Source organism: Hydra vulgaris, chromosome 13 (genome assembly GCF_038396675.1).
Source record: "Hydra vulgaris chromosome 13, alternate assembly HydraT2T_AEP".
NCBI lineage: Eukaryota > Metazoa > Cnidaria > Hydrozoa > Anthoathecata > Hydridae > Hydra > Hydra vulgaris.
This window is the reverse complement of record NC_088932.1, coordinates 17,715,336-17,742,625: the sequence shown is the minus strand read 5'-3', so window position 1 is coordinate 17,742,625 and position 27,290 is coordinate 17,715,336. Positions and strand designations below refer to the sequence as shown.

Genomic DNA, 27,290 nt, shown 5'->3' with positions numbered 1-27,290 from the left:
CATTATAGAAGTTTGTTCTGATGTAGTGCACACCTAATTCGCTGTAGTGTAGAAAAGAATCAATATATAACCCAAAGTGCCTAACTAAAGAAATGAAGGTTAAAAGGCAAAAAATTAACAACTTAATGCTATATATACTATATAACAGCTTTTCATTGAAAATATTTATGAGGGCCCTGTATATGGTTCATCCTAGGGCTTCTGAGAGTGTAAATCCTGTATACAGGATTTATTTATATTTAGGAAATCCTGTATACAGAATAGCACAACCAGCAAGATACCCTAATGGCTGTATTGTCGTAGTGGAGTACATTAAAAGAAGTTGTGGTCATTTTTTAACTCTAGATTATATACTCATTTATACTTTAAAAACAACTACAGAACAACTATTTTTGTTCTATGCATGAAAAGAAATAATTATTATGGTGTGTTCGCTTATAAAACTTGTCTGAATGTAACTGAATCATATTCGTTTTTTAAATGTAAATAATTAGATTGCATTACAGAAATATTTAACACATTTAAGATTATATTTACTCCTAATAACTTGAGAAATAGTATTTATTGATTATAACAAAAACATTATTAATAATAACATATTATTATTTATGTTTTTGAAAATTCTTGACTTGACTCATTGTGTTAGGTTTCAGGTTTTGGTTTGGGGTTTTGTGCCTCTTTTGTAGTGGCTGTGAAACTCTTTTTGTCATCCTCTAATGAGGATCTAAAATGAGCTTAAAAACTCTAATACTCAGCTTTAATACTTGTTTGCTTTTGAGTTTGGCTGATAGTAAAGGTTCCTAAACTCAATGGAAGCTCTCAGAAAGGCTTATTCCATCAACAGCTGTAAAGTATCAGAGTATAAGCAGTGCCGTGTTAGCATGGAAGGTGTCTCTGTTAGTGCTTTTGATGTGCATTATTGAGGTCACATAAGGTTATTAGGTTGATTAGTAGAGACAATTGCATGCTTACTTATATAAACTTATTGCTTAAAGTGTTACAATTTAAGTGGATTTTTTTTTGTTTTATATTTTTGTTTGCTAAAAGTAATGATTAAAAAAAATACATAAAAATATTACCACCAAATCTTTCAATTTATTCTTACAAATATTTCTGGAGTTTTAAGTAAGTTTTTAAGTTAAACTATCTGCAAAATACACCTGTCCAATTTGCTTTTTGTGAGACAAATTTAAATTTTACTACTTCATCTTCCAATTATAATTTTAAAGTTTATTGGTATGGGCATGTACATACACAACAATTCGTCTATTTGTTGTAAAATCAGGATTTTTATAATGAATTCTCTGACTATTTTTTTATGTGCTTTTGTTTAGTACCGCTTCACTCAATCACCTTTCTTAATCAGATTTCTCTTTGTTCTTTTTTGTTTCTCCTTCGCTCTCCTTCATCTCAAGACTGCACACTTTTTGATGTTATTTCTGATTAATATGACCAAGACTTTTCATTATTGTTTCAGATCATATTAAATGAGCCATTTCTCTTTATCTCTAAACAAATATTGTTAAAGTAGTGGCATAACACTATATGGCTTGTTTTAAGTACCACTGATCCTGCTGGCTCTAAACCTCAAAGTTGTTGCTTTTCTCAATATCTTATTTGAATAGTTAATTTTGTTACATGTTTTCCAGACTAACCTAAACACTTAACTTTGCTTCTTGTTTTGTATCTTGTCTCTATGGTGACTCTAGTTTGTGCTTAGTTTCTCCTTGTTCTCCTTTTAGTGGTTCCTTCTATGGTCTCATTAAAACTTTTGTCTTGTACTATCAAAAAATTAAAGTTTTTTTTATGTGACTATTTCTTCATGTTCAAAAAACTATTATTCATTTAGTTTATTTTTCGCAAACTTGGTGCTTTGGAATTCTCTCTTGTCTTTATCTATTACTGACTCGCATAATTTACAGTCTTTTGTCAACCTTGCTCAGTAACTTTTCTCTTATTTTTCTTTTAACTCCTATTTTATTCAGTTTATTAGCTTGTAGCTAAGCTGAGAGTGTGTTCGTTTTAAAATTTTTTGTCTTTTTTTAAATTAGTTTATAATTATAAAATATAACTACTAAAATTAACTAAGTTTATTATTTTTTTAATTTTAATTTAGATTTTACCTAATAATAATGGTAAACCACAAGATAAGCATCTGCAATCGAGAGCAGAGTACCTTTTAAAACTTCTCAAAGAACAAAATAACCAACTAGATGAAAAATCTAAAAAGGTATCTAAATTTTTTTATGTTTGTTATGACATTTTTATTAACTTTTATCAAGTTGAAGTTTTGTAAAAATTTGTACAGAAAAAGAAAATTCATTCAAAACCTTCTGTTGTTAAACAAGAGACAGACTTGCAGGTGGATATAGAGGAGAAGAACTTAAAAAACAAGAAAGATATAACAAAGAATACACGGAACTCTGTACCTCGCAAAAAACAAGTACTTTTTATTATTTTAAAGTTTTTTGATTTTTTTTTTTTTTTTTTAACATATAGCTATCACTATAAATCGCTATATATCGCTATATTTTTTTAACATATAGCCATAGCTATAAATTTATATATATATATACACACACACACATATATGTTAGGGATGTTCACTTAAACACAGAAAGAAAATTTTTTTTATTTGAATGCATAGTTTTTTTTTTGGCTATTGAAATTTACTGTGCTAAAAATAATTAAAATAAAATAATAGTGGTTGCCCAATGGCTTTTTAGTTATACAAAAATAGCATAACGTGAAAAAATTTGTCAGTTTTATCCCATTTTCGGATTTTTAGAAAATATTAAACAAATTTTATGCACCATTGTCCTTTATGAGCTACCTTATTTAGTAAAATAACTTCCTTGGTTATGAGACAGGCAGCCATTTTGTTTCCAGAATTGTAATGATTTACCAGTCCCATATTGTATCAAAAGTGAAAGCATCTGTTGATGATAATTTGATTAAAAAGAATAAAGGAAGAGCCAGTGAGTTACAGGTTTCTACAAGAAAGATTTTTAGTAGTTTAGTAATTAAATTAGAATTTCTGGTTGACATTTCACACAAGAATGAAAACATTCTAATTAAAATAGATAAAGATAAGAAATTCTGGCACGATATGAAAGAAAGGCGCACAGCATGCTAGTATCATAAAGATGGCTGTAGAAGATGTAAAATTATGATGTAAAGTACCTGGCTGTGAATATAAAAAGTACTGAATAGCAAACAGTCATATTATCGCTGTTCATGAACTGTTATGTCCTATTCAATATTCATTTTATTATAAAAGCAACAACAATTTTTGCAAGGCCTCAATATGTGACTGATAAGTTGATGCTACACTAATCAATTTAATAAACAAAAGATTATTAATCAATTATTTATAGTAACTAATTAATAATAATAATTATGTAATATGTGCATAAATAAATTACTATTTAGAAAAATTTTAATTTTTCAAAATTAACTGCTGATGGCAAGATGGCTGCTGTTTACCAATTGCACAAAGAACTAGAACAATTATTTGTGTGGTGTCCTAGAAGGGCAGAAAAACATAACTAAAAATTATATATAAATACTAAACTGTGGTTTCTGCTAAAATGTCATAAAATTAGGTACTTGCACAATATGTTGAAATCCTATTGACCTCTAAAATTGCTCAAATTGGTCTAATTTTTTTGTTTGGTTAATCCTTATATATAGTAGAACAAAGTTAGGTTTATGGAGAGTGGTTAAGAACACTTTGAATTTTTCCTATGTAATTCTGGACCACCCTAATATATATATATATATATATATATATATATATATATATATATATATATATATATATATATATATATATATATATATATAGAGAGAGAGAGAGAGAGAGAGTGAGAGAGAGAGAGAGAGAGAGAGAGAGAGAGAGAGAGAGAAATATACATGTGTGCGTGTGTGTGTGTGTGTGTATATATATATATATATATATATATATATATGAACAATATTTATCATAGTCATTACATGCAACATCAACATCTGAAGCGGTTCCCATAGAAACAGGGTCATCAATAGTAATAAAAGAAATCAATGACATGAGTGATAGTATTTTCAAAAAGGTATTTTGTTTATTTCATTTTTTTTTTTAATGTGAATGTGTCATTATCTATTTTTATCATACTTACATTAAAGTGTAAAGAAAAAATGCGACCAGAGCGTAAATCACTTCAACTTCTTCACACTCCTGATGAAAGTATGCCTCAAGAAGATCAAGTTAATACTACCAAACGATGCTTGCTAAAAATTGGTGATCATATTGAGAAGTCTCTTGATGAATACCACATTAATACGCTGGAGCAAGATACCTGGAGAAGGTAAAGAAATGTTTTAAACATTTACATAGCTTTTTAAATTGGCTTTTTTTTTTTAACTTTATTTTTATTTTTGAAATACTTTTATTTAAAACTAAAAATAAAATCTAGGTAAAATATTTTAACTTTTGAAAGTGCATATTTAATTTCAAAACATTCTACGCATTTTGTACTTAAATGTTAAATCTATATTCTGAAACATTTTGTTTATTGTATTCTGCCTTGTTTTATAGTTAATCTCCCACATTCATTCCAATATATTATCTGGAGAATCATCTATTTTTGAAACTTTTTAATTATCAAATTTTTTGCAAAAGAAATTGTTTTTGAATCTCAAATTATTATTATTTTTTTAATAAAAATATTATTCACCTCCCCAAGGCAGAGAGGATTACTACAGTTGAGGAGGCTACTTTAGTTGTGGTTGCAACCAGGTTACTACCAGGGATGTGGTAGGGATCAAACTCTGAACCTCTCGCTTATGAAGTAAGCCCTTTACAACTATGCCACTACCACATTTGAATTTAATAAATAATAAATTTAGTTTAATAATTATAATGAGTTAAATTATTTTTTTTATTTTTTATTATTAGAATTATGAACTTAATTTTTTATATATACAAAACAGAAAATAAACTTGAACACGCAGTTACTTTAATAAAATACATTATTTTTTTGAGCTAATTAATTTTTTAAAGATGGTCAAGCTTTTAGTTTTTTTGAATTTAGCAACCCGGTTTTTATCATTTATATTAAAACGCTTCAAATAATTATTTGTAGTTCAAATTTATATTTTAAATTCATATTTAATTATTTGTCCGATGGTTTTTATAAATTTTGAAGAAATATTTTAGCTTTAAAATTTTAAAAAAATTTAATGTACTAGTTTTATTAATGTTTTTAGAAACCAGTACTTTTTGTAGCATTAATTAGTTTTGACTTTTATTTAAGGTTTGTTTTCGCGCTAAAGTTTTTTCGATTGAAAGTGTTTATAATTAATCATAGAAAAAGTTTAAAAAGATTTATCATAAAATATAACTATATAAATGAAATTACGTATATTATTCTTTGATAGTTTTAATGAAATGGGTTTGTTGTGAACATTCATTAGAAGTAATTAGTTCCTTTAATTAACAAAATAATAAGTAAACATAATTTGTCATTAACATATTTATAATGTATATAATTTACAAAGCATTTTGCATAGTATAAAAGGGTTTTATAAAAATTTTTAAAAAAATGCAATATAAAATATTTTGCTTTTTAAATTTTAGTTTTTTAAGTTTAGTTTTTTTTTCTCTTCCTTTATATTTTCTTATTTTAGATAACTTATCTTTTAAATTTTCTTTTAATTTTTAAATTTTTAAAATGCCTTAAGTTGTCAAAACACGCTGTAAAAACAAATTGTTTTATGCATGGTCAGGAATGGCGTGTGATTGCACTTCTTTCCTTTAAATTTTTTTGGTTTGGTTTTGTTGGACATATCTGTCAAACCTAAGTATTTATCAGACAAATTGTCCAGAACAAAAAAGTTTGTTATGTCAAGCCCTGGTTATATATACATTTCACAAAACAAATTCTTTTAGTACTCAGTTTGAATTATTTTAATATTTTACAAAAACTGTTTTGATATTTAAAAAAAAAAATTCAAAATTAAAGTACTTGGATGGTATCAAACTTCCTTCTTTAATTAAATGTAAATTTGTGTGCGCATGAAACTTATTTAACTATTTTTACATTAGCTGATAATTTAAACATTAGTTATTTGCATTTCCATCTAAAAATGCATTTATTTTGTTTAAAATTATTGTTTTAAAAGGTATACAAATTTATTAATTTTCAAGCATTCAGTTATTTTTGTTCAACAAAATTCAGACAATAACTATTACTAAGATGAAAGTTTAAACAGTAAAAAAAAAAAAAAAAAATTTTTTTAAATTTCAATTCACCTCCCCAAGGCTACATTTAGTTGTGATTACAACCATCACTCAACTTTATAACTCTGAATCACGAACCTTGACAAACAAAGTCGCTGCTCAGAGAAACAAATTGACCATCAGCTCCATAAGTTAGCCAGTTGAATTGACTGCTCGACTTCAATTTCTTATTTTCCACGCTATAAGTAGCTTCCAGTAAATTTCAGCTCTTTAAGTCAAATCTAATGTGTCTTTATAAATCCTATAAAATAAAATTTTTTAATTTTACAAAAAAAAATTATCATATTTTATTTTTAATTTGATAAGGTTTTATATTGTGGTTTTACAAAAATCAATTGAATTTAATCTGCTTACATAATTAGTGTGGTGGTTCATTTGCAACTAAAGAAAGCACTTTATTTATTTAAGAAAGCTATATATGTACTGTATAAAAGTTTCAAATAATAAGTTTTATTTTCATTAAATAAGTTTTTGTTTTTATTGTTAAAAACATTAACTAATTCGTTTATCAAATAAATAATTATGATAAAAAACATAATATTATTTATGTTTAAACTTAGCAGTGCATCTTAACATTAATTGAAAAATCAAAAAATTAACAACTGTACTACTTTACTCTTCATTTTCATTCAATGGCTTCAATGAAAATGCCAGCTAAAGGTATAAAGCTAAGGAATCAGAAGGTAAAAAATAAGAAGAAAGTTGAAGAAATTGAAGTCAAAGAGTTTGAAATATCTTTGTACATAGACAGCGATGACACTTTTATTTCTTCCATTAAGACCAGGAAATTTTAAAGAGAAGTTTTCAGTATTAGTAAAGTGAAGTTAAAAGTGAAGTTAGTAAATTTAGTATTCAACTGAGTATAGGAAAATATCTACACAACTGGATCCCTATTATGACAAGAGTATTGAGAGTAGTATTGGTGTAAATCAGGGACCTGTTTGTTTACCACACTTTATAAAAGAGTGGTAAACAAACAGGATGCTGACATAAAAAACAACATCTTCAACCAGTTGCTTTTCTCAATTTTTGTCGTTCTGGACAAGAAAGATATGAAAAGCTAGAATCCAGACAGCTTTTCTTTTTCTTTTTTTTTTTCTTCCAAATGTCATATCTTGATGTTTTAAATTTAAAAAGTTTTTTTTTTCTTCCTAAAATCAGCAGGGAAAATCTTATTGGAAAGTGAAATGCGTAATTGTTTGCAAGAGTAAGCCCTCAATTCATTAATGCGAACTGTCTACTTGTGCTAGAGAGTTTGCATTTGGTAATGATTAGGCTGAACCTACATAAAGTTTATCTATGACTTTATTGGAAGAATGCATGAAGAGGAAAGACTTCAGAACATTCTTTAGGTACATTACTATACAAAAATATGTCAGTAAAACTTTTTAAAGTATTTTTTATATATCATTTTAAAAACTAAACTTATCTTTAAACCAAATCTTGAATTTTTAGAGTTTGAATTCTTGAACTCTCCTTCTCTTGCTTCTTTTGATTAATTTATTTTTTATTCTATGTTGTCCAAAAAAATAGACAACAAATATCCAAGAAAGTCACTAAGAAGCAAAAATACTTTTTTGTTGTTTTTAATTCAAACTAGAGCATAAATGTCTAAAATCTAAAAAAGTGCTTTGTTTTCTATTTCCAGATATCTGTATACAAATGTTAAAAACGAAAAAATTTTCTTATAAAGGAATTTCCTAAAAACACCTTCTTTACCTTATCTTAAATTAGGGAGCTGAGATTTTTGCTGAAATCTACTTGCACATGATAAAGTTAAATGCATTTTGAATTTAAAAAATAATTTTTTTTCTAGATACCCTGTTTAATATATTTATGTGTGTGTGTGTGTGTGTGTGTATATGTGTGTGTGTGTATGTATGTATATGTATATATATATATATATATATATATATATATATATATATATATATATATATATATATATATATATATATATATATATATATATATATACATATATAAATATATACATATATAAATACATATATATATATATATATATATATATATATATATATATATATATATATATATATATATATATATATATATATATATATATATACATATACATACATACACACACACACATATACACACACACACATATATATATATATATATATATATATATATATATATATATATATATATATATTTATATATGTATATATTTATATATGTATATATATATATATGTATATATATATATATATATGTGTGTGTGTGTGTGTGTGTGTGTGTGTGTGTGTATGTGCATATATATATGTGTGTATATATATGTGTATATGTATGTGTCTATATATATATATGTGTGTGTGTGTGTGTGTATGTATGTATATATATATATATTTATATATATATATATATTTATATATCAGACGTGGACAGGAAAGGCGTGCGATCGCACTCTATTCCTGACCACGCTCGGTATTTTTTTTTTTTTTTTAAAGCATGGGTTTTTAGTTATTTATTACCATGGGTTTTTTATTTATTTTATTATTATTACCATGGGTTTTTAGTTTCTTTGAAAACGCGCTGAAAAATCCTGACAAAAGAAAGAAAATTATAAACAAGCTAAACTGTAAAAAACGAAAGAAATCTTAAAAAGAAATTTGAAAATAAAAATACTCAACTAATCTAACCCGAAGAAAACTAAAACTCTATTAGAAAGTTATCTTTAATTATGTTTATATTTACGTTAAGGTTGAATAACTTTAAACTTTAATCTTTTTTAATGTTTTTTACATCTGTTAATTAAAAGCAAACTTTAGTACAAGTTATAGACCTAAACTAAGCAAATTGTAAAGCGATAAAATTTTAAGTATTTTAATTTACACAATTAAGACTTATCTAAGATGATATTTAATTGTATTCAAACAGTAATAAAATACACAAACTTTTAAATAAAGTATAATTTTTTAATAATATTCTTTGTTAATTAATGTATAATGCTTTTTAGTAATAACAATCGTTATAATTTGTAAATTTTATAAGAAGTGCTTAGGGTAGTAAAAAAACATTTAGTTAGAAAGTTTAAAAAACAGCAAAAAAAAAAGACTTTAGAATGTTTTCAATGATATTAACTTAATGCTTTTTTTTATAAAAGTTTATTGAAACACATTAATAGTTATCGTTGTTTATAAATTTAGATTACAAATTGTTTTAAAAAAAATTCGTTGTTGTTGTTTATAAAATTAAGAATACAAATTGTTTTAGAAATATTACATTCATCGTTGAAACACAAATACTCTTGAAATAAATAAAAGTTTTATTTAATATTCTTTGATGATTTATTTAATAGCATTTTAAAACTTTATTTAAAAGTGTTTAGCATTGTGTAAAAATATTTCTGAAAAGAAAGTTTTCTCACCAATGAAATGTTTTTACACAACGCATAACAACAACAAAAAAATAACTTTGCAATGTTTTCGACTATTAATTTTATGGTTTCATCAAAAAGTTTATTGAAACAATCATCTCGTTGTTGTTTATAAAAATAACCATACAAGTTGTTTTAAAAACATTTACATTGTAAAAAATGCACTTGTTGACTATATAGTATCTTTCAATAATTTAAATAAAAAAATTTTTTATAGTATACAATCGTTAAAAGCAATTTCTTGCTTTATTACCTTATACTTTATTTTGTGAGTTTTTCAAACGTTTTCAGAAATCTAAAAAGCCGTGGTTAGGTTGTCGCAAAAAAGAAATAAATGCGTGGTCAGGAATAGAGTGTGATCGTATGCCTTTCCTGTCCATGTGTGATATATATATATATATATATATATATATATATATATATATATATATATATATATATATACAGTATCGGACAAAACGAGTGCAACCAAATAATGCTAATTTAGTTTCTTTATATAAAAGTGCTGGATTTTATCAATTTAGAGAAATAACTATGTAACTGTTTAGAGACAAAGTTCTTCAAGTTTTATTCATAACAAAGTTCATTATTTGTACACGAAAATTAATAAATCAATCAAAAGTATTAAAAAAAGTTGATTTCCTTCTAGACAAAACAAGTACAACACGACAAAACAGTGACCAAGCTGTATTTTGCTATCAATATTTCGTGGCGAATCCTTTGTTGTCAATCACAGCCTTGAATCTTCGAGGCATAGATTGGATCAGGTGATCAATGAAACTTTGTGGAATCGCTGCCCAGGCCTTTTGGATTTGTTCAAACAGTTGCTCTAATTGCTTTTGTATCTTGACAGATGATATTCAGGGATCCTTCTTGACGGATCTGACAATCATAGAATCCTCTCTAGAAGTGGTGGAACGCGGTCTTCCACCTTTGTTATCTGCTGCCAACTTCCCAGTAGAACGATATTTGGAACATAGTCTTGATACGGTCCATTTTTTCACACTATATTTATCACAAATACTTTTTTGTGACATTCCACTTACGTAATCACCAATAATTTTCTTTCTTAGTTCCAATCCAAGACTGTCGGGAGCCATTTTTGCACTTGAAGTCATAAAAATAATAAAAATAAATAATCACGCTTCTCAAGGCTTACCCTGTTACATTTACCTTGTGATTGTGTGATACAATAATACTTTGTGGAACACAACGTCTTGGTTGGATGTGGACTGTATTGATGTAATGAAACACTTGTTGTATTTCACTTCTTGTATTGATGTTCTTTGATAAAACTCACTTCGATAAACTGTCTTGATAATACTGACTGATTGACTTCCATATACTGACTGAATTACATGTCGATTTACATGTCTCTTATATAGTAAAATGAACCTGTGTGAACCTGTTCCGGAAGATTCTAGATGCTTCTTTTCGATGCTTCTGGAAGCTTCTGGATGCTTCTGGATATTTCTGGATGCTACTGGATGCTTCCAGATACTTCTTCTGGAAACTTCTGGAAGCTTCTGCATGCTTCTAGAAACTTCTGGATACTTCCTTTAATTATTAAAAAACTTCCGTGACGTTAACACGGACCAGACAGAAAAGGAAGCAAACCAAAATAGTTGCACTTGTTTTGTCTGCTGCAAAATGGCACTTGTCAACGAAACTCTGCCTGTGTGCTGTCACCTGTCAGCTGATTGTTCATGTCATGACATGCTATGACTCCAGACTCCTGAACTATTTTCTGTGGTTGTATAGTTCGTTTCGTTTTTAAGACATGTAAAATTAGGAACACTTTTTAGCATTGTTCGATGTTGGTTGCAAATGTTTTGTCCAATACTGTGTGTATATATATATATATATATATATACATACACACATACACACACACACAGTAGTGGCCAAAAATTAAGGTACTTCATAAAAAGTAACTCAAATTTTGCAGTGTTAATTTTTTATTGAATAAACACAATAGAAAATGTAAAATAAATGAAAAAAGATAGATAAAAATTATCAAATATTGTTAATATTCAATAAAATAATAGTTATAGCACCAAATTATAGCAAAAGTACAGTTTAAATGACTTGAATGTTATAGTTCAATACTTTGTTGGATGTCCCTTATTATCAAGCACGGCTTGTATTGGATGTCCCTTATTATCAAGCACGGCTTGTATTGGATGTCCCTTATTATCAATTATTATTATTGGATGTCCCTTATTATCAAGCAGGGCTTGTACTAATGTTTTACAAAATTCTTGAGTGATTTCATTAGTCCACACTTCTTTAAGAACTTTTTGAAGATATTCTTCAAATTTTGGCTGATGTGCTGCAACTTTCTGCTTCATTATATTCCAGCAGTTCTCGGTAACATTAAGATCGGGTGAACTTGAGGGGCAATTAGATAATAATTCAATTTTATTATCAGTAAACCACTTCTTAACTTTTTTAGCTGTATGACAAGTGCTGAATCTTGCTGGAAAATGCTGGTTTTAGTAATTTCCATGTGCAGTTTCACTTTGTCCTTCAATACACTTAGATACTTTTGTGCATTGACTTTTTCACCTTTTTTAAAGATGTGCAACCCACATCGGCCTTGCGCTGTGATTGCTCCTCATACCATGACTGAAGGAGGATGTTTTACTGTTTTTATGATATACTTTGGATTCAGGCGTTCTCCCACAGGTCTTTTAACGTAATTATAGCCCGTGCTTCTAAGTTGTTGAAAGGTACTTTCGTCTGTAAACATTACGCGTTCCCACTATTCCGGTGTCTTGTCTTTTAAACTCTTACAAAATTTAATCCTAGCTTGTAATTGAGATGGAGGTAATAAAGGTTTTTTAGCTGGTCTTTTTGCAACTAGACCAAAGTCATAACACAACCTTCTTCTAATTGTTCTCGAACTATTAGTAAGTCCCCTTTCCATAGCAAATTGTGATAACCTTGCAGATGTTGTGTGGGGCTCACTATTAACAACATTCTTTAAAAAACGGTCTTCTTGTGATGTACTCTCACACTTTCTACCACAATTTTTGCGATTTGAATAGTCTTGCACACATAAAGCATTTTGCACAGCACATCTTGATATTTTTAATTGTTTTACTATACTACTTTGAGAATAGCCCTCCGAAAATAGTGCATTTATTTTACCTTTAACAAAGTTATTAATATCACACTTTTTACCCATAATATCACAACTATGGCAACCTGATGGTGTAAAGTAAATCAAAATATCTTCAAAAATCAAAATATAATAAAAAAATTATTTGTAATAACGCCATAAATAAACAATAAGTTAAAAAAGTTTAAAAAACGTAGCCTGCCTTAATTTTTTGGCCACTATTATATATATATATATATATATATATATATATATATATATATATATATATATATATATATATATATATATATATATATATATATATACATACATACACATACACACACACACACACACACACACACACACACACACACACACACACACACACACACACACACACACACACACACACACACACACACACACACACACACAGAGGGTGTTCCGAAATGGTTGACTCTATTCTAAATACCCATATCTCAAAAAATACTTGATAGATCTTAATGAAACTAAATACACTTTATGTTGAAGGTCATAAGTTTTATTGATAAAGTTTACAAAGAAAAGTACTAATATTTGTTGGTTCTATGATAGATATTCATAAATGTTCAATATGAGTGCCGCATGTGACTCTGCAAATGTTGAGTCTGTATTCGAGCTCATGCCAAACTCGATGTAGCGTGTCTTCAGTTACAGTTTCCAGTGCAGCTGTAATTCTGTTTCAATTCTTCAATGTTAGCTGGAAAAATAGGTACGAAGACTAGTCCTTTCACATAATCCTAGAGGAAAAAATCACACAGAAAAAGGTTGGGTTATCATGGGGGCCAATTCAGAAGCAAATCGTCTTCTTCAGTACCTTGACCAATCCATCTCTCTGGCAGAACCTTATTGAGGTAGGCTTATACAGTGAGCTTCCAGTGAGTTGGAGCCCCATCCTGCTTAAAAATAAAACTTTCGTCTTCATTTTCTATGAGTTGATCAATTAGCCAATTTTAGCAAAAAAGCATTTGAAGGTAAACATCTCCGTTTACATTTCCTTTGAAGAAAAATGGTCCATAAACTTTTTTCTTGGGTATTGCACAAAACACATTAACTTTTGGTGAGTCCAAATTTTTGACTCACCAAAAGTTTGCAAATTTTGTGAAGATTTTGTGAAGCTGCACTGTCTTCGGTGACTGAGTTCAAGCATACTCTAACATGCAAAATGCCTTTTCTTTCGAAGTGAGCAGCATTTCTTAACCTGAAAAGATAGAAATGCCAAACGTTACACACATAAATTTGAAATGTTTCTACACAAGCCGTAAAAATTTCAGGTTATTCCAACAAAATTTGCCAAAATTATTGGGCTACAAAATGGGGTCAACCATTTTGGAACACCCTTTATGTGTGTGTGTATGTGTATGTGTATATATAAATATATATATATATATATATATATATATATATATATATATATATATATATATATATATATATATATATATATATATACATATATTCTTGCATGGTAGTCAAAAAGTTTCTTCCATAAAACGTATTTTAAATCAAACGCTAATAAATCAGACCAGAAAAAGTTTAAAAACTTATAAATTTTTTTTTTTTTTGATAGATTGTTTGCCCAAACCAAACCCTTTTATAGCAGCAGGCTAGAAGATAGTCAATGTAGCAGTAGGCTATTAGGTGGTCAATGTAGCAGCACTCCCTTCTAGCAGTAGGCTATAAGATAGTTGATGTAGCAACATTTTGTACATGTTTTACAATAAAAAAGCAACACTCCTCACATATTTTACATATTTGTCAGTCAATGTAGCAACTCCTTGCATGTTTTAAAAATATTGTAAAATGATAAAAATGGAAAACACTATTAATTAATAAAACTTTCTAGTCATTATTATTGCAGTTTTTAAAAAAATGATAAAACTTAATGTACTTCCGCATTATTTCAATTGTTTTAGCTTTTAGACAACATTAAAATGTCGCTTAGTTGTTGATGTCACTCAAATGTTAAAAAAAATCGTTAAAAAAGACTTCTTTTTTTTAACCATATAAGTCTCTTTTAATTATTAATATATATATAGCGGTAGTGGTGTAGTGGTAGAGCGCTCGCTTCATAAGCGAGAGGTTCCGAGTTCGATTCCCACCACGTCCCTGGTAGTACCGCGCTCAACTTGTTTCTCCACGCAGCAGCCCTGTTCGTCAAGGTTCGTGTTTCGGAGTTAGAGTGTTGAGAGAGGGTGATAACCACAAGTAGCCTCCTCATCTGTAGTGGCCTTCTCGGCTTTGGGGAGGTGAATTTAAAAAAATATATATATATAATTATTATTCTTATTATATATTAGAATTTTAAATAAAATTTTCTTTTTTATACTTATAGTAACTTGTGGTCATTTGTTGCAAAGTTTACAGAACTCAGTCCTGCTAAATTACACAAACTTTATCGAACAGCATGTCGCAAGCGAGATACACAAAAGGATGAAGACAAAAAGGAGGCTGAGAAAATAAAAATAAATCAAGCACGAGAAGTAGTTAAAAATGTACCCCCTGATCGATTACAACTTGAAGCTGCTAGAAAAAAAACTTTAGGTAATGTTTTATAATTTCAAGTAACATTCTTTTGTTTAATATTTAATTTTGTTTAATTTAATCACATGGTAGTTTCAAATTAATTAACTAACATTTTATTCCTCTCCGATTTCATTTACCTTATTTACAAATAATTATCAAATGATTATGTATTAGATATGGAAGCAATGACATTACAAATAGTTATGTGATAATATAAATTTTAATGTCATGATTTTTTTTAATTTTTATGGCTTCAGTTATATTTTTTAAGCAATGATTCTGTAGATTTTACATTTATTATTTTCTAACCTTCTGATCATAATGAGTTTTATCCACAAAAAAAAAAAATTTCAGATAAAACTCATTTTTTTGAGAAAGTATTAGGCATAGGTAGGTACTTTTATGATACTTGTAAAGTATCACCATATATTTAACTTTATGCAGTTTTCATATTTGTAATATCAATCAGATCAAAAAATCGTTGTTAAATTTAAAAAAATAATAAGTTAAAGAATTTCTTATAAAAAATTATCATTAAAATCAGCAACAATATTGTTGATTGTAATATATTTTTTATTGTTTTATAAAATAAAAAGTTGTAAAATCAAAAATAAAGTATGGTTAACAAGATTTATGTGGTTAGTTGTTATTCAAATTATTCTAGAATTCGGTGCCAGTCTTCATATTTAGTTAATGAAGTCATACGAACAAAATACATGAAGTTTGTAAATAGGAAAAACTGGGTAGACTTAATCATCTGTTGCTCTAAACATTTCCTATTACTTAAAACAAAGCAAAAGAATTTAAAAAATATTTTTCAAAGCTACAAAATACACAAAATAAAGCATTTATGCAGTATTAGGCGTTTTTGTTGTTGAAAAGTATAAATACTAAATATTTTCGAGTTTTTCAACTGTTTTAAAGTTTCCTAATTAAAATAATTATAAAAGTTTTAATTTCTAATAATTACTTTATAACACATTTTACCCCCGTTCTGACATTTAAATTTAGTTAGTCTGATTTGACAATATGTCACAAACACTTGTTGATCTATTTGCATTAACCAGTGCAGTTATGATAAAGTTAATGTGCTGTTTTAATTGCATTAAACAGCCAATAATTGCTGTTTTAATTGCATTAATCAGTGCACTGTTGGTCCTCAACTGTTGGTGCACGGTCCTCAACTTTTCTGAATATAAAGTAACTAAAATAAAACAATAGTTTCTTTTTTTTTTTTTGGGAAAGTATTTACAAAACTCAGATAATAGTAATATTATTAGTTATGTGGTTCTTTCTGTTATATTTAATTTATATTTAATTTCATCATTTAGGTCTTAATTCTAATCCCAACAAAACACTGAAAAGCGAAAGGATACCACAAAAAAAACCAAATGAGCTGCAAAAAACATCTTCTGCTAAAACTGACTCAAATATCATTGAGTAAGTGTTTACGGTACGGTAAATTATAAGTAATCTTTTTCATATCGTTGATATAATTTGTTAAAATTTATTCATTTTAGAGAAAAGTTGACGAAGCGAGATGTTTTAAATCGTTCTCAACAATTTTCGAGTTCATCGAATGACAACATTAATAATCGAAATCGTTTTAGAACTAACGAATATAACAATACGTCAATCCGAGATGAAAAGTGTCGAATTACACAAGTTCAAACAACTTATCGTGAATGGAAAGAGGCTCAAAATAATAAAAATATTCCTTTGGATGAAAAACCATGTAAAGATAAACTCTATAATTCAAGACCTGACCATTATGAAAATATAGATAAAAAACCATATGACGGTAATAAAAACTCTGAACGCCCTCATTTTCCTATTTACGATCCACGATCTCGTCCTCGTCAATATGGAGAATTAAGTTCGGAACACGCGGACCATATTTATACTTCTCCTTCTGATTCTCAGTCTCCCTTATATTACGGAGATTCTCGTAAACGAACTCGTACCTCAAGTAACAATAGTGACATTTCTAATTTTTCTAATTCAAAGAAGTTTTATGCAGGAGTTTATCATAATTCTAGAGACGATTCTTAAACTATAATCTTTCAAATTTTGGTATAATTTTTATATATAGCAATTCATGTTTCTTAATGGAAGATATATCGTTAAATTAAAAGTCGCGTTGTTTATACAAGAAATTAAATGTAAAAATAGTTCTAAAATTTTATAATTTTATCTAAGGTAGTTAATAAAACTGTTGATAATGATTATTATCCCGTAGTTAACTACGGTATAATATTATATTACTTTTATTAATGTTTACTGTTGTTTTTGCATTTGAGTTGAATCTATTAACTTATAAGTTTAAATCAAATAGAAGAGTGTTTTTCTAAAAAGAGCCAAGTCAAATTTTTATTGTTTTGAGAAAAATAAAAAAAGAGAAAGAAAAGAGAAAAAAGAGAAAGTTTTTTTTTTGTATCTCGATAATTTTGTAGTTGTAAATAAATATTTTTTTTAATCATAAAAACAGTTAGATTTGTACCTTAAATTATGCAAACAACATCCAAATGTTGAAAAATCTCAATTAAAAAATTTGAATTGAAAAATTACCATAGCTCCTTTTTGAAAAAAGCTCTTCAATTGGTTTATGGATAAAATGAAAATGTGATCAGATGTTCTAAATTTTTCTTAAACTACCATAATGTCATTTTTTTTATTTACACTTTAAGGTCATTTTACAATTCTAAAATTACTATAATAGAATAATATACTAAATAAACGTTTAGCCCAGTATAATATACTAAAAAACGTTTAAGACTGTAAGAGTTAAACTTGATTATTGTGTTCGCAAGTTGGTTTGTTTATTTAAAAGTTTGAAAGTTGATCAAATGATTTTATTTCAAAGAATAAACATGTAAAAATAAAGTATAAAAGATTTTTAATGCATGTCAGTATGCAGTATGTCACGTATGCGTACTGGGGTGCGAAGAAAATTACGTTTTTATAAAATTTCTCCTGTTACACCTTGTTTATTATATGGAATTACAGGTTTATTCTACATAATCAAATTACACTGGATTTAAAAAATGTATGGATAAAAAATATTTTTAGCGGTCCTAACTGTCTCTTGAATATTTAACGAGTCACTAATTATATCCAAAAAAAAATTAGTAAAAAAGTATGTCAACCTGATGTACCCAAAAAATAGTAATCATTTTATATTAATATTATTAATTTAGATTGTATTGCATAACAACAAACGTTTTATTTCTAAATATAATATTGCTATTTATATGTTACCAAATGTAAATCAAATTCACAAATGAAATAATATTTTTTAAGTATGAATTTTTTATTTTAAAAGTAATAACAAATCTTTATTAAAAGTAAATTGTATAAAAAATTTACTTTTAATAAATTTAACTTACATTTGGTTACCTTTTATATCATTTGTAAAGTAAATTAAAAGTATTTTAAATAAACTAATTTTTGGAATATAACGATTCGTTATTACCAAAACTCATCATTAAAAGATCAAATTTTAAGCCACTTTTTGTTAAAACACTATTACTATGTTTTCTGCAACAACAGCAAAAAAATTAATTCGTTATTTTTTCAATTTTATCACCTTAGACGTTTGAACTATAAAAATTCAAAATTTTTTGAATTTAAATAACAGAAAAATATTAAATTTTCTTACCATGTTTTGTTTTTATTCAAAAATCAATTAAAACTACCGCTATTTTAGGACTTTAAACTAGGTAATTTCAATGAAAAACACTGGGTAATCTGAGCATGCTCATATTATACAAAAATCGCATCTTTAAATAAAGTCAAAACTAAATGTGTATCAATTTTTTTTCAAACAAAAGTGGATTGGATTTTTAGCTAACATATTTTTCTTTATGAAAAAATTAATTTCATTATTTTAGTACCAAAATTTCGCGCAAGAGATTCATTCATGTGCGATGATGTTATTTTTACAACGCAAAAAGTTTAACAGCGTTTTAGTTAGATGATAGCCGCTAATTACTATATATAAATTTACGCTAATTGTACTGATTGCTGTTATCACCACATAAAATCAATTCAAAAAATAAAAAGCAACTTTAACTTCACTGCTTACATCTAAGAAATCTTAAAGTATGCTCATATTACCAAGGTGCGTATATTACACTAATCTACCCTAATTCTAATCGGTTTGGTAATAAAAGGAATCACCGCATTTTCAAATTATAAAACCTTTTTACATTGCTTTTGATGTGGCATCCCAGACGGCACATCTGGTTTTAATCTCGGAATTAAAACCCGTATAAACACGTGTTTGTTACGATCCAGGCGTAAACCAAAAACACGTGGATTTCACGGGAAGTTTAACTGGAGTTTTACACGTGTTTTCTAAGGTTTCAAACACGAGTTTTTTGATGTTTTAAATACGTGTTTTTGAGGTTTTAAACTCGTGTTTTAAGAGGTTTTAAATTCGTGTTTTTTATAGTTTAAAACGGACTTATGGCATTAAATAAAGTTTCCAAACGGAAACTTTATTTAATGCCTTAAGTTAGTTCAGGCATAAGTTTTCCAAACTTATGCCTGAACTAACAGCTGTTCAGCACGGTTAAATGATAAACCAAAAATACGTAGGTTTTGTTAGACGCGTTTATAGCTTTATACATGTAAACCTTTTTTTATATATACTACATTATATTTACGACAATTTTGTTGTTTAATTTTTTTTTTAAGGTAAATTATTTTACAATAATACTACGAAGAAAAAATAAACAAAGAAATAAAAAACCAAATCATTAAAAATAAGCTAATAAAAGACGGCACATGGTTACCATACATAATATTCAATTTCGATTGATCGCCTCTTCCGTCATTATAAAATCTAAAATCGTATAACAATACGCTTTCGCATTTTTACAAACAATTCCAGTAGCATCGAATGTTCTTTTTAATTTTTCTTAAAAGTCGGGTCTCGAACTTTACTAATTCCTCAATTGAGGTAACCTGTTCAAATTTAATTTCATTTAAATCTTTATCTAAAAACTATTGCAGTAGCCCAAATTTCTTTTTATGTAATGGTGTGACACAATCATTTTACGCTAAAACATGGCATCATCCATGGGAGAGGTTTCGTTTGTCTGATTTTTTGGTCGATCTGTATTGTTAATGGTTTTTGATGATTCGCCTTAATCTATTTTAAAAAAAAACAAGTTTTATAATAAATAACAAAATAAATGATTATCTTAGTCTATTGTTTTGTATTGTACCTAAGTAAATGCACTATAAAAAATGCTGTTTGAAAAAACCGGGTCTCGAACTTTACTAATTCCTCAATTGAGGTAACCTGTTCAAATTTAATTTCATTTAAATCTTTATCTAAAAACTATTGCAGTAGCCCAAATTTCTTTTTATGTAATGGTGTGACACAATCATTTTACGCTAAAACATGGCATCATCCATGGGAGAGGTTTCGTTTGTCTGATTTTTTGGTCGATCTGTATTGTTAATGGTTTTTGATGATTCGCCTTAATCTATTTTAAAAAAAAACAAGTTTTATAATAAATAACAAAATAAATGATTATCTTAGTCTATTGTTTTGTATTGTACCTAAGTAAATGCACTATAAAAAATGCTGTTTGAAAAAACCAGAGTGATGATTTGATGGAAGAGTAAAATTGCTTTTTTCCTTATTAATCACGTTTGTTTGTGTATGTACATTTAAACGGAATCGACCCTTCATTCTTCTTTTCAAATTGTTTTTTAGAGCCACCTACTTCAACCTAAATAAGAGACGCCCTTAAAGAATTTATGAAACCCATTAAGAAACATAATTCATTAAATATACTATTGTACTTTTTAAATATTATAAACTTTTAAATTAAATGCAAATAATTTATTACTTTGGAAAGACCCAGAAGCCCGAGTATTCACAAGTATTTTAATTAGCATTTGTACCAGGATGTAAATCCTCTTTTAATTGATTTTTGCTTATAAATATAGAAATCTTTAAAGGTTGATTTGAAACCATCTCATTTAGGTTTTGTTGCTTGTTAAAGTGCAAATATCCTGTTTTAAGATAAATTAGACTAATATACACTCAAATATAGGTAATAAATATAAATATAAGTTATACATAATATTTAAAAAAAACAAATTCACACATGCCCCCTGTTCATTAATAGTCACCTACCTTAATCAACATTAATATTATTATCTTCATTAAGTTTCTGAAGTCTTCTATAAATATATTGTCTTCATCTAGATTATGTGATAACAGTAAAACTCCTAAAAGATAAAATTTGCAAAAACAAAATTTACCAGAAATATTAGTGTCATTTTAAATTTTTTGAAGTTAAAGATAAATAACTAGAGTTTCAATACAAGTATTTTCATTAACAGTTGTACCACCATTAATATTTTTTCTCATTCTCTTTTTTGTTGAACATGTGAAAAACTTAGTAGTTGACTTTTAGTAGAATTAGTAAGATTATTTTAGTAAACTATAAGTAAGTAGAAGACTTATAGTAGAATCTTTTCAATTTATGTTTTGTTGCTTATTAAAACCCACATATTCTGGTTTAAAAATGTTATATATATATATATATATATATATATATATATATATATATATATATATATATATATATATATATATATATATATATACATACACACAAACAAAACAAAAAAAGTTCAATATGTGCTAATGCATATCACTAGCCATAGTCTGCTTGATAATAGACCCTTACCTTTATCAGCAAAAAAAATATCATTTCTGCAATCAGATAGACTATGCAAGAAATTTTCTTGCTGGCTTCGGCTCATGCCATATTTTTTATACTGCTGACTCATTTTTGTATCTTCTAAAACAATTAAAAATTAATTTAACATTTACATAATAATTTTCAAATATAAACAATTGATTTACAGATAAGTAAAGTTACTTACGGACAGTATTTTGCAACAAAGTATTACTAGATTTTGCTGTCAATATTGGTAGAGAAAGTTTATTCGATGAAGCATAGGTAGTATATTGGTGCAGCCTCGCAGCTCGAAGACAAATTTAAACATTCAGGAAATAAATTTCTAGCTAAGGCTGATCGATATTTTTTCATATATTCTTTCTACTATGCTGAACTTGTTCTTTTCATTTTTGTTAAATAATTATTATTATTAGGATATCCTATAGCATTTAGTACACACACATTTATATAAGAACAACACTAGTATTTTTCAAACATATAACAATAATAACAATAGTAATAGTTATAACAATAATACTGTTAACACAAAAAATGTATTTTATGTATATATATATATATATATATATATATATATATATATATATATATATATATATATATATATATATATATATATGTATGTATATATATATTCATCGCAGAAATAAACACACATATACAGATACAAATACACACAAATATACATACGCCGAAATAAACACACAAATGTGTGTATATGTGTATATATTACGTATACATAACATATACATTTATTTATAAGTGTGTATGTATGTATATATGTATATACATATATATATATATATATATATATATATATATATATATATATATATATATATATATATATATATATATATATATATATATATATATAGTCAATATATTATGTATGTATGTAACATACATACATAATATATAGACTTATACATACACACATATATACATATGAATACATAAATAAACACATACATATTTTATATATGTATTATACATACATATATAAAATATACACTGTATAAAATATATAGATACACAAGTGTGTATGTATATAGATACACGTGTGTATCTATGTGTTTATATATATATATATATATATATATATATATATATATATATATATATATATATATATATATATATATATATATATATATATAATATGTGTGTGTGCATATATATATATATTTATATGTATATATATATTTAAATATTTATATACATATATATATATATATATATATATATATATATATATATATATATATATATATATATATATATATATATATATATATATATATATATATATATATATATATATATATATATATATATATATATATATATATATATATACATGCTAATACTTAACAAAAACTGAATTTATTTAACAAATAAATTTTCTCGACAAATGTTATACTGAATGTTATTGTTACACACTCTAAAACCATCCGAATAATAAAAATGCAATAAATTTGAAAAATCCCGTGCTTAAAGTAATGGTTTCATATTCGTTGCGAAAACTTATAATAATTTAATACTCCATTTTTGTAACTGAAAAACCATCACTAAAAACTTGATATCCAAACTGGTTTTTTGGTAAAATATAATAGTTAATTTCACGGAATTAAAACCTTATTCTTGACACGTGTTATTCTTAGTGTTTTCGGGAGTTTTAAACACGCAACAGAAACCACGCGTAACTTTTAAACGAGTTGTGCCGTCTGGGATAATACCACGCAATACTGGTCTTTAAATCAATTAAAAGTTAAATCTTATATTTTGTTTAATTTATATTTTCATGGATAATTTTTTTTTAAACCATTTTATTAATATGTTGAAAAAATAAAATTATTCAAAAATTCTGTTATTTATGCAATATTTCTTTTGTTATAGTATATTATTTTGAAAAAGGTTTCTCTTTTTTTAAATAACATACTAAAACAGGAGAATTTGGTAATTCAGCTACATATATATTATTTTTTTAGGTATATTCCCCAAAAATACAACTCTATAATTGTCAACTAAAATAAACTTTTTAAAGCGTGTACACAAAATAAATGTGAAAGTAGAAAAACAACTAAAAAAAGTACTTCTCAATTTTTATTTCGAACCAAGTAATAATTTTAATACAATAATATAGGAAGATCAAACATTAAAAAAAAAATTAACTATTCCTGTGGGAATCTAATAAAATTTCAAGCTTTTGCTTTAGTGGTACCCATAAGCTGCGCACAGAATAAGAATCAAAATTACTTGTGCTTTTATAAATAATATTTTAATATCTTTAATGTTCCTGCAAAGCTTTTTTTTATTTTTATTTTTATTTTAATAATAGCCAAGTACTTTTCAATAACTCTCAATTCTGGGCAGTTTGGAGGATTTTCTGTTTTAGGCACAAATTTCACATTTTTCTTTTTATACCATTCCATAGCTAGTTTACAATAATGAAGTAAAGCTAAATCAGGCCAGAACACAGGTCTGTGTGATTTAATGAGAGGTAAAAGGCGTTTTTGTAAACATTCTTTAACATATATTTGACCAGAAAGTGTGGACTGAGAAATATAAGGTGCTGATTTTTTGCCACAACTGCAAGTAGCTTGCCAAATCAAAGCTTTTTTTAGCAAACTTGTCATGTTTTGTGTATTTAAATTTCTAATTTGCTTTTCCTCTATATTTTGCAATATAATAAACAGCATCAGGAATTTGTTTATGATCGTACTTGATTTAAGTTTCGTCGTCTTCAATAATACAGAAATTTTTAGAAATAAAATTGTCATCAACTTTCTGCCGCGGGTTCTTGCACTTTTTTGTTGAGTTTTAGAACGGTTGGCACTTTTTGTGCTTTGAAAGAATGAAAACCATGTTTGTTTCTAACTTTTGCAACAAAACTATGGAAAATGCATTTATTTTTGCGCGTTCCCTTAGTGAAAGGCTTGGATTATTCTTAAAACTGTTAACCAGTTTTCTAACTAGTTTTATATCTTTAAAACCTTTCTTTCTTCCACCACCAGATTTACGTTTGATCAATTTTGTTTAAGGAAAACGTTGAATAACACAACTAATGGTGTGTGGATGTATTTGCAACAATTTTGCTATCGAATTGTAGCTACTATTAGGATTTTGTAAATATTTGTGCATAATTTTCTCTCTTGCGTCTTCTTCTTATGTCATTTTTAAAACTAATTTCAAGTTAAATCCAAAAACTAACATATTTTTTTGAAACCACAACACGTTGTAAACAAAATACAAAACAATTAAAAAGATTTTAATACATCCACTGAAAAAATGACGAGCTTATTTTTTCACATTTATTTTGTGTACACGCTTAAACTCAAACTTCAGAAAAAACATGATCATCAATTTTTAATGACAAGTTATTAATGACTTCATTAAATACGGATATTTAGGGGCTTGCCAATAAAACTATTATTGTCTTATTCTTGCCCCCGCCATTCGTATATTATACAAAAGAAAAGTAATAATTTGTAACGGCAAATTTAGAAAAATTACAAATCAGCCATTGCATTAAATAGTATCTTTATGTAATTAAAAAAACAATAATCAATGACGAAATTAAATTTGAAAAAAAAAATTAATTTGATAATTATCAAATTAATGATGATAAAAATAAGAATAATTTTAACAATATTATTATATTGTTTAAAAAATACAAATAATCTTGTAAACTAAAGTTATAAAATACTTATAAAAACTTATACACTTATAAAAACTTAATTTTCTTCGTTATTCTTCGACAAATTTCAACGATGAAGTCCGCGTCATTTATTCACGAAAAAAGAGTTAAATTACGCTCTGAACTTTTGAATGAAGAACAGAATTTAATTATCAGTGATGCAATTAATGCTGTTAAAAAAAGGTATGGTTGTGTACAAAGCGAGCAAGACGTTTGGAATTCCTTATCAGACGCTTCGTGATAAAATGTCTGGAAGAACTTCTTTGAAAATACAATACAACACTGCGGGTATAAATCAGTTCTTCGTGAACAAATTTAAAACAAGTTAGTCAAATGGTTACTAACATACACCAGAATGGGATTTGCCATGTACAGCTATTAGATACTGTGCAAAAATATTGGAATTCCAACAATATAAAAACACAATTTACTAACAACGGTCACGCAAAATGTTGGTTTTATGCATTTCTTCGCCGTCACAAAAATCTCAAAAACGAGGTGAATACTTAAACTGAGCTAGAGGAGGAGTAACTGAAAAAACCATAAGAGATTGGTTTATTGAAATTCCGAAGCTTTTAGGAGAAAACGCTCAAATTTTTAAATGATTCGATGCGCGTTTTCAATATGGATGAGAGTGGTTTTTGGTTGTCACCAAAAACTAATTTATTAATTGGTGAACGAGGAAAAAATACATATGAAGAAAGTGCTCGAAGTAATAAAAAAAGTATCACCGCTTTATTAGCAGTAAATGCCAGCGGAACTTTTGCTCTATCATTAACAATTTTTAGATATGTTCGTCTTCCAAATAGAATTATAAATGCTGCTCCATCAGGATGGGGTATTGGAAGAAGTGAAAATGGTTGGATGATCGCAGAATGTTTTTTTGAGTATATAACAAACGCTTTTTGTCCATTTTTATTAAAAGAAGAAATTCCTTTACCAGTTTTTTTTTTTGATGGTCATGCGTCACATTTTTCTATCGAAATTAGTGAGTTTTGCTCTAAAAATGGAATAATTCTTGTTGCTTTGTTCCCTAATGCAACACATATTTTCCAGCCACTCGATGTGGCAGATTTTGGGCCAATGAAAGCAAAGTGGAAATCGTTTTGCCGACGATGGCGCATTGACCATGAAGGACAAGAAATAAACAATGAAAATGTACCAGAAGCATTAAATTATTTTATAATCGATCCTTCTATGGCAAATAGTATTAAAAGTGGTTTTAAAAATACCGGAATATTTCCATTTGATGCTAATAGTGTTGACTACAAAAAAATTGTTTAAAAATTAGTCAACTGTTGCTTTGGCTCTTTATTTAGAAGAGAACCATTCAAGTGTGACTTTATCAGCTTACTCTCCCATAACCTTTATTGAAAAGTGCATTGATTTTGGTATTTTAGAGCAGTTTAAATTGGCTGACGAACATTTTGGTTGGAAAGGTGATCTTGAATACCTCCAATTGTATCCGTTTTGGAAAAGACCCTTTTCTGAAACGTATAAGACCA

General features: G+C 26.9%; 2 protein-coding genes across 2 annotated transcripts in view; both read left to right on the top strand.

Annotated features, from left to right (window-relative positions):
• LOC100206141 (chromodomain-helicase-DNA-binding protein 1) overlaps positions 1 to 17,494 on the top strand; it is an 81,768-nt gene extending 64,274 nt beyond the window's left edge. The window contains 7 exon segments of the mRNA XM_065816467.1: positions 2,117 to 2,230; positions 2,309 to 2,443; positions 3,990 to 4,091; positions 4,165 to 4,346; positions 15,170 to 15,378; positions 16,692 to 16,800; positions 16,881 to 17,494. Of these exon segments, the coding sequence (XP_065672539.1) occupies positions 2,117 to 2,230; positions 2,309 to 2,443; positions 3,990 to 4,091; positions 4,165 to 4,346; positions 15,170 to 15,378; positions 16,692 to 16,800; positions 16,881 to 17,412 (1,383 nt within the window). The 3' untranslated portion in view covers positions 17,413 to 17,494.
• An 8,915-nt stretch (positions 17,495 to 26,409) lies between these two features.
• LOC136089700 (uncharacterized) lies at positions 26,410 to 27,069 on the top strand. The gene has a single exon (XM_065815759.1). The coding sequence runs from the start codon at positions 26,410 to 26,412 to the stop codon at positions 27,067 to 27,069; it is 660 nt and encodes a 219-aa protein (XP_065671831.1).
• Positions 27,070 to 27,290: the final 221 nt, after the last annotated feature.

Excerpts from the sequence above, each read along its gene's own strand:
- LOC136089700 (XM_065815759.1), top strand. The coding sequence starts at position 26,410 with ATGGATGAGAGTGGTTTTTGGTTGTCACCAAAAACTAATTTATTAATT.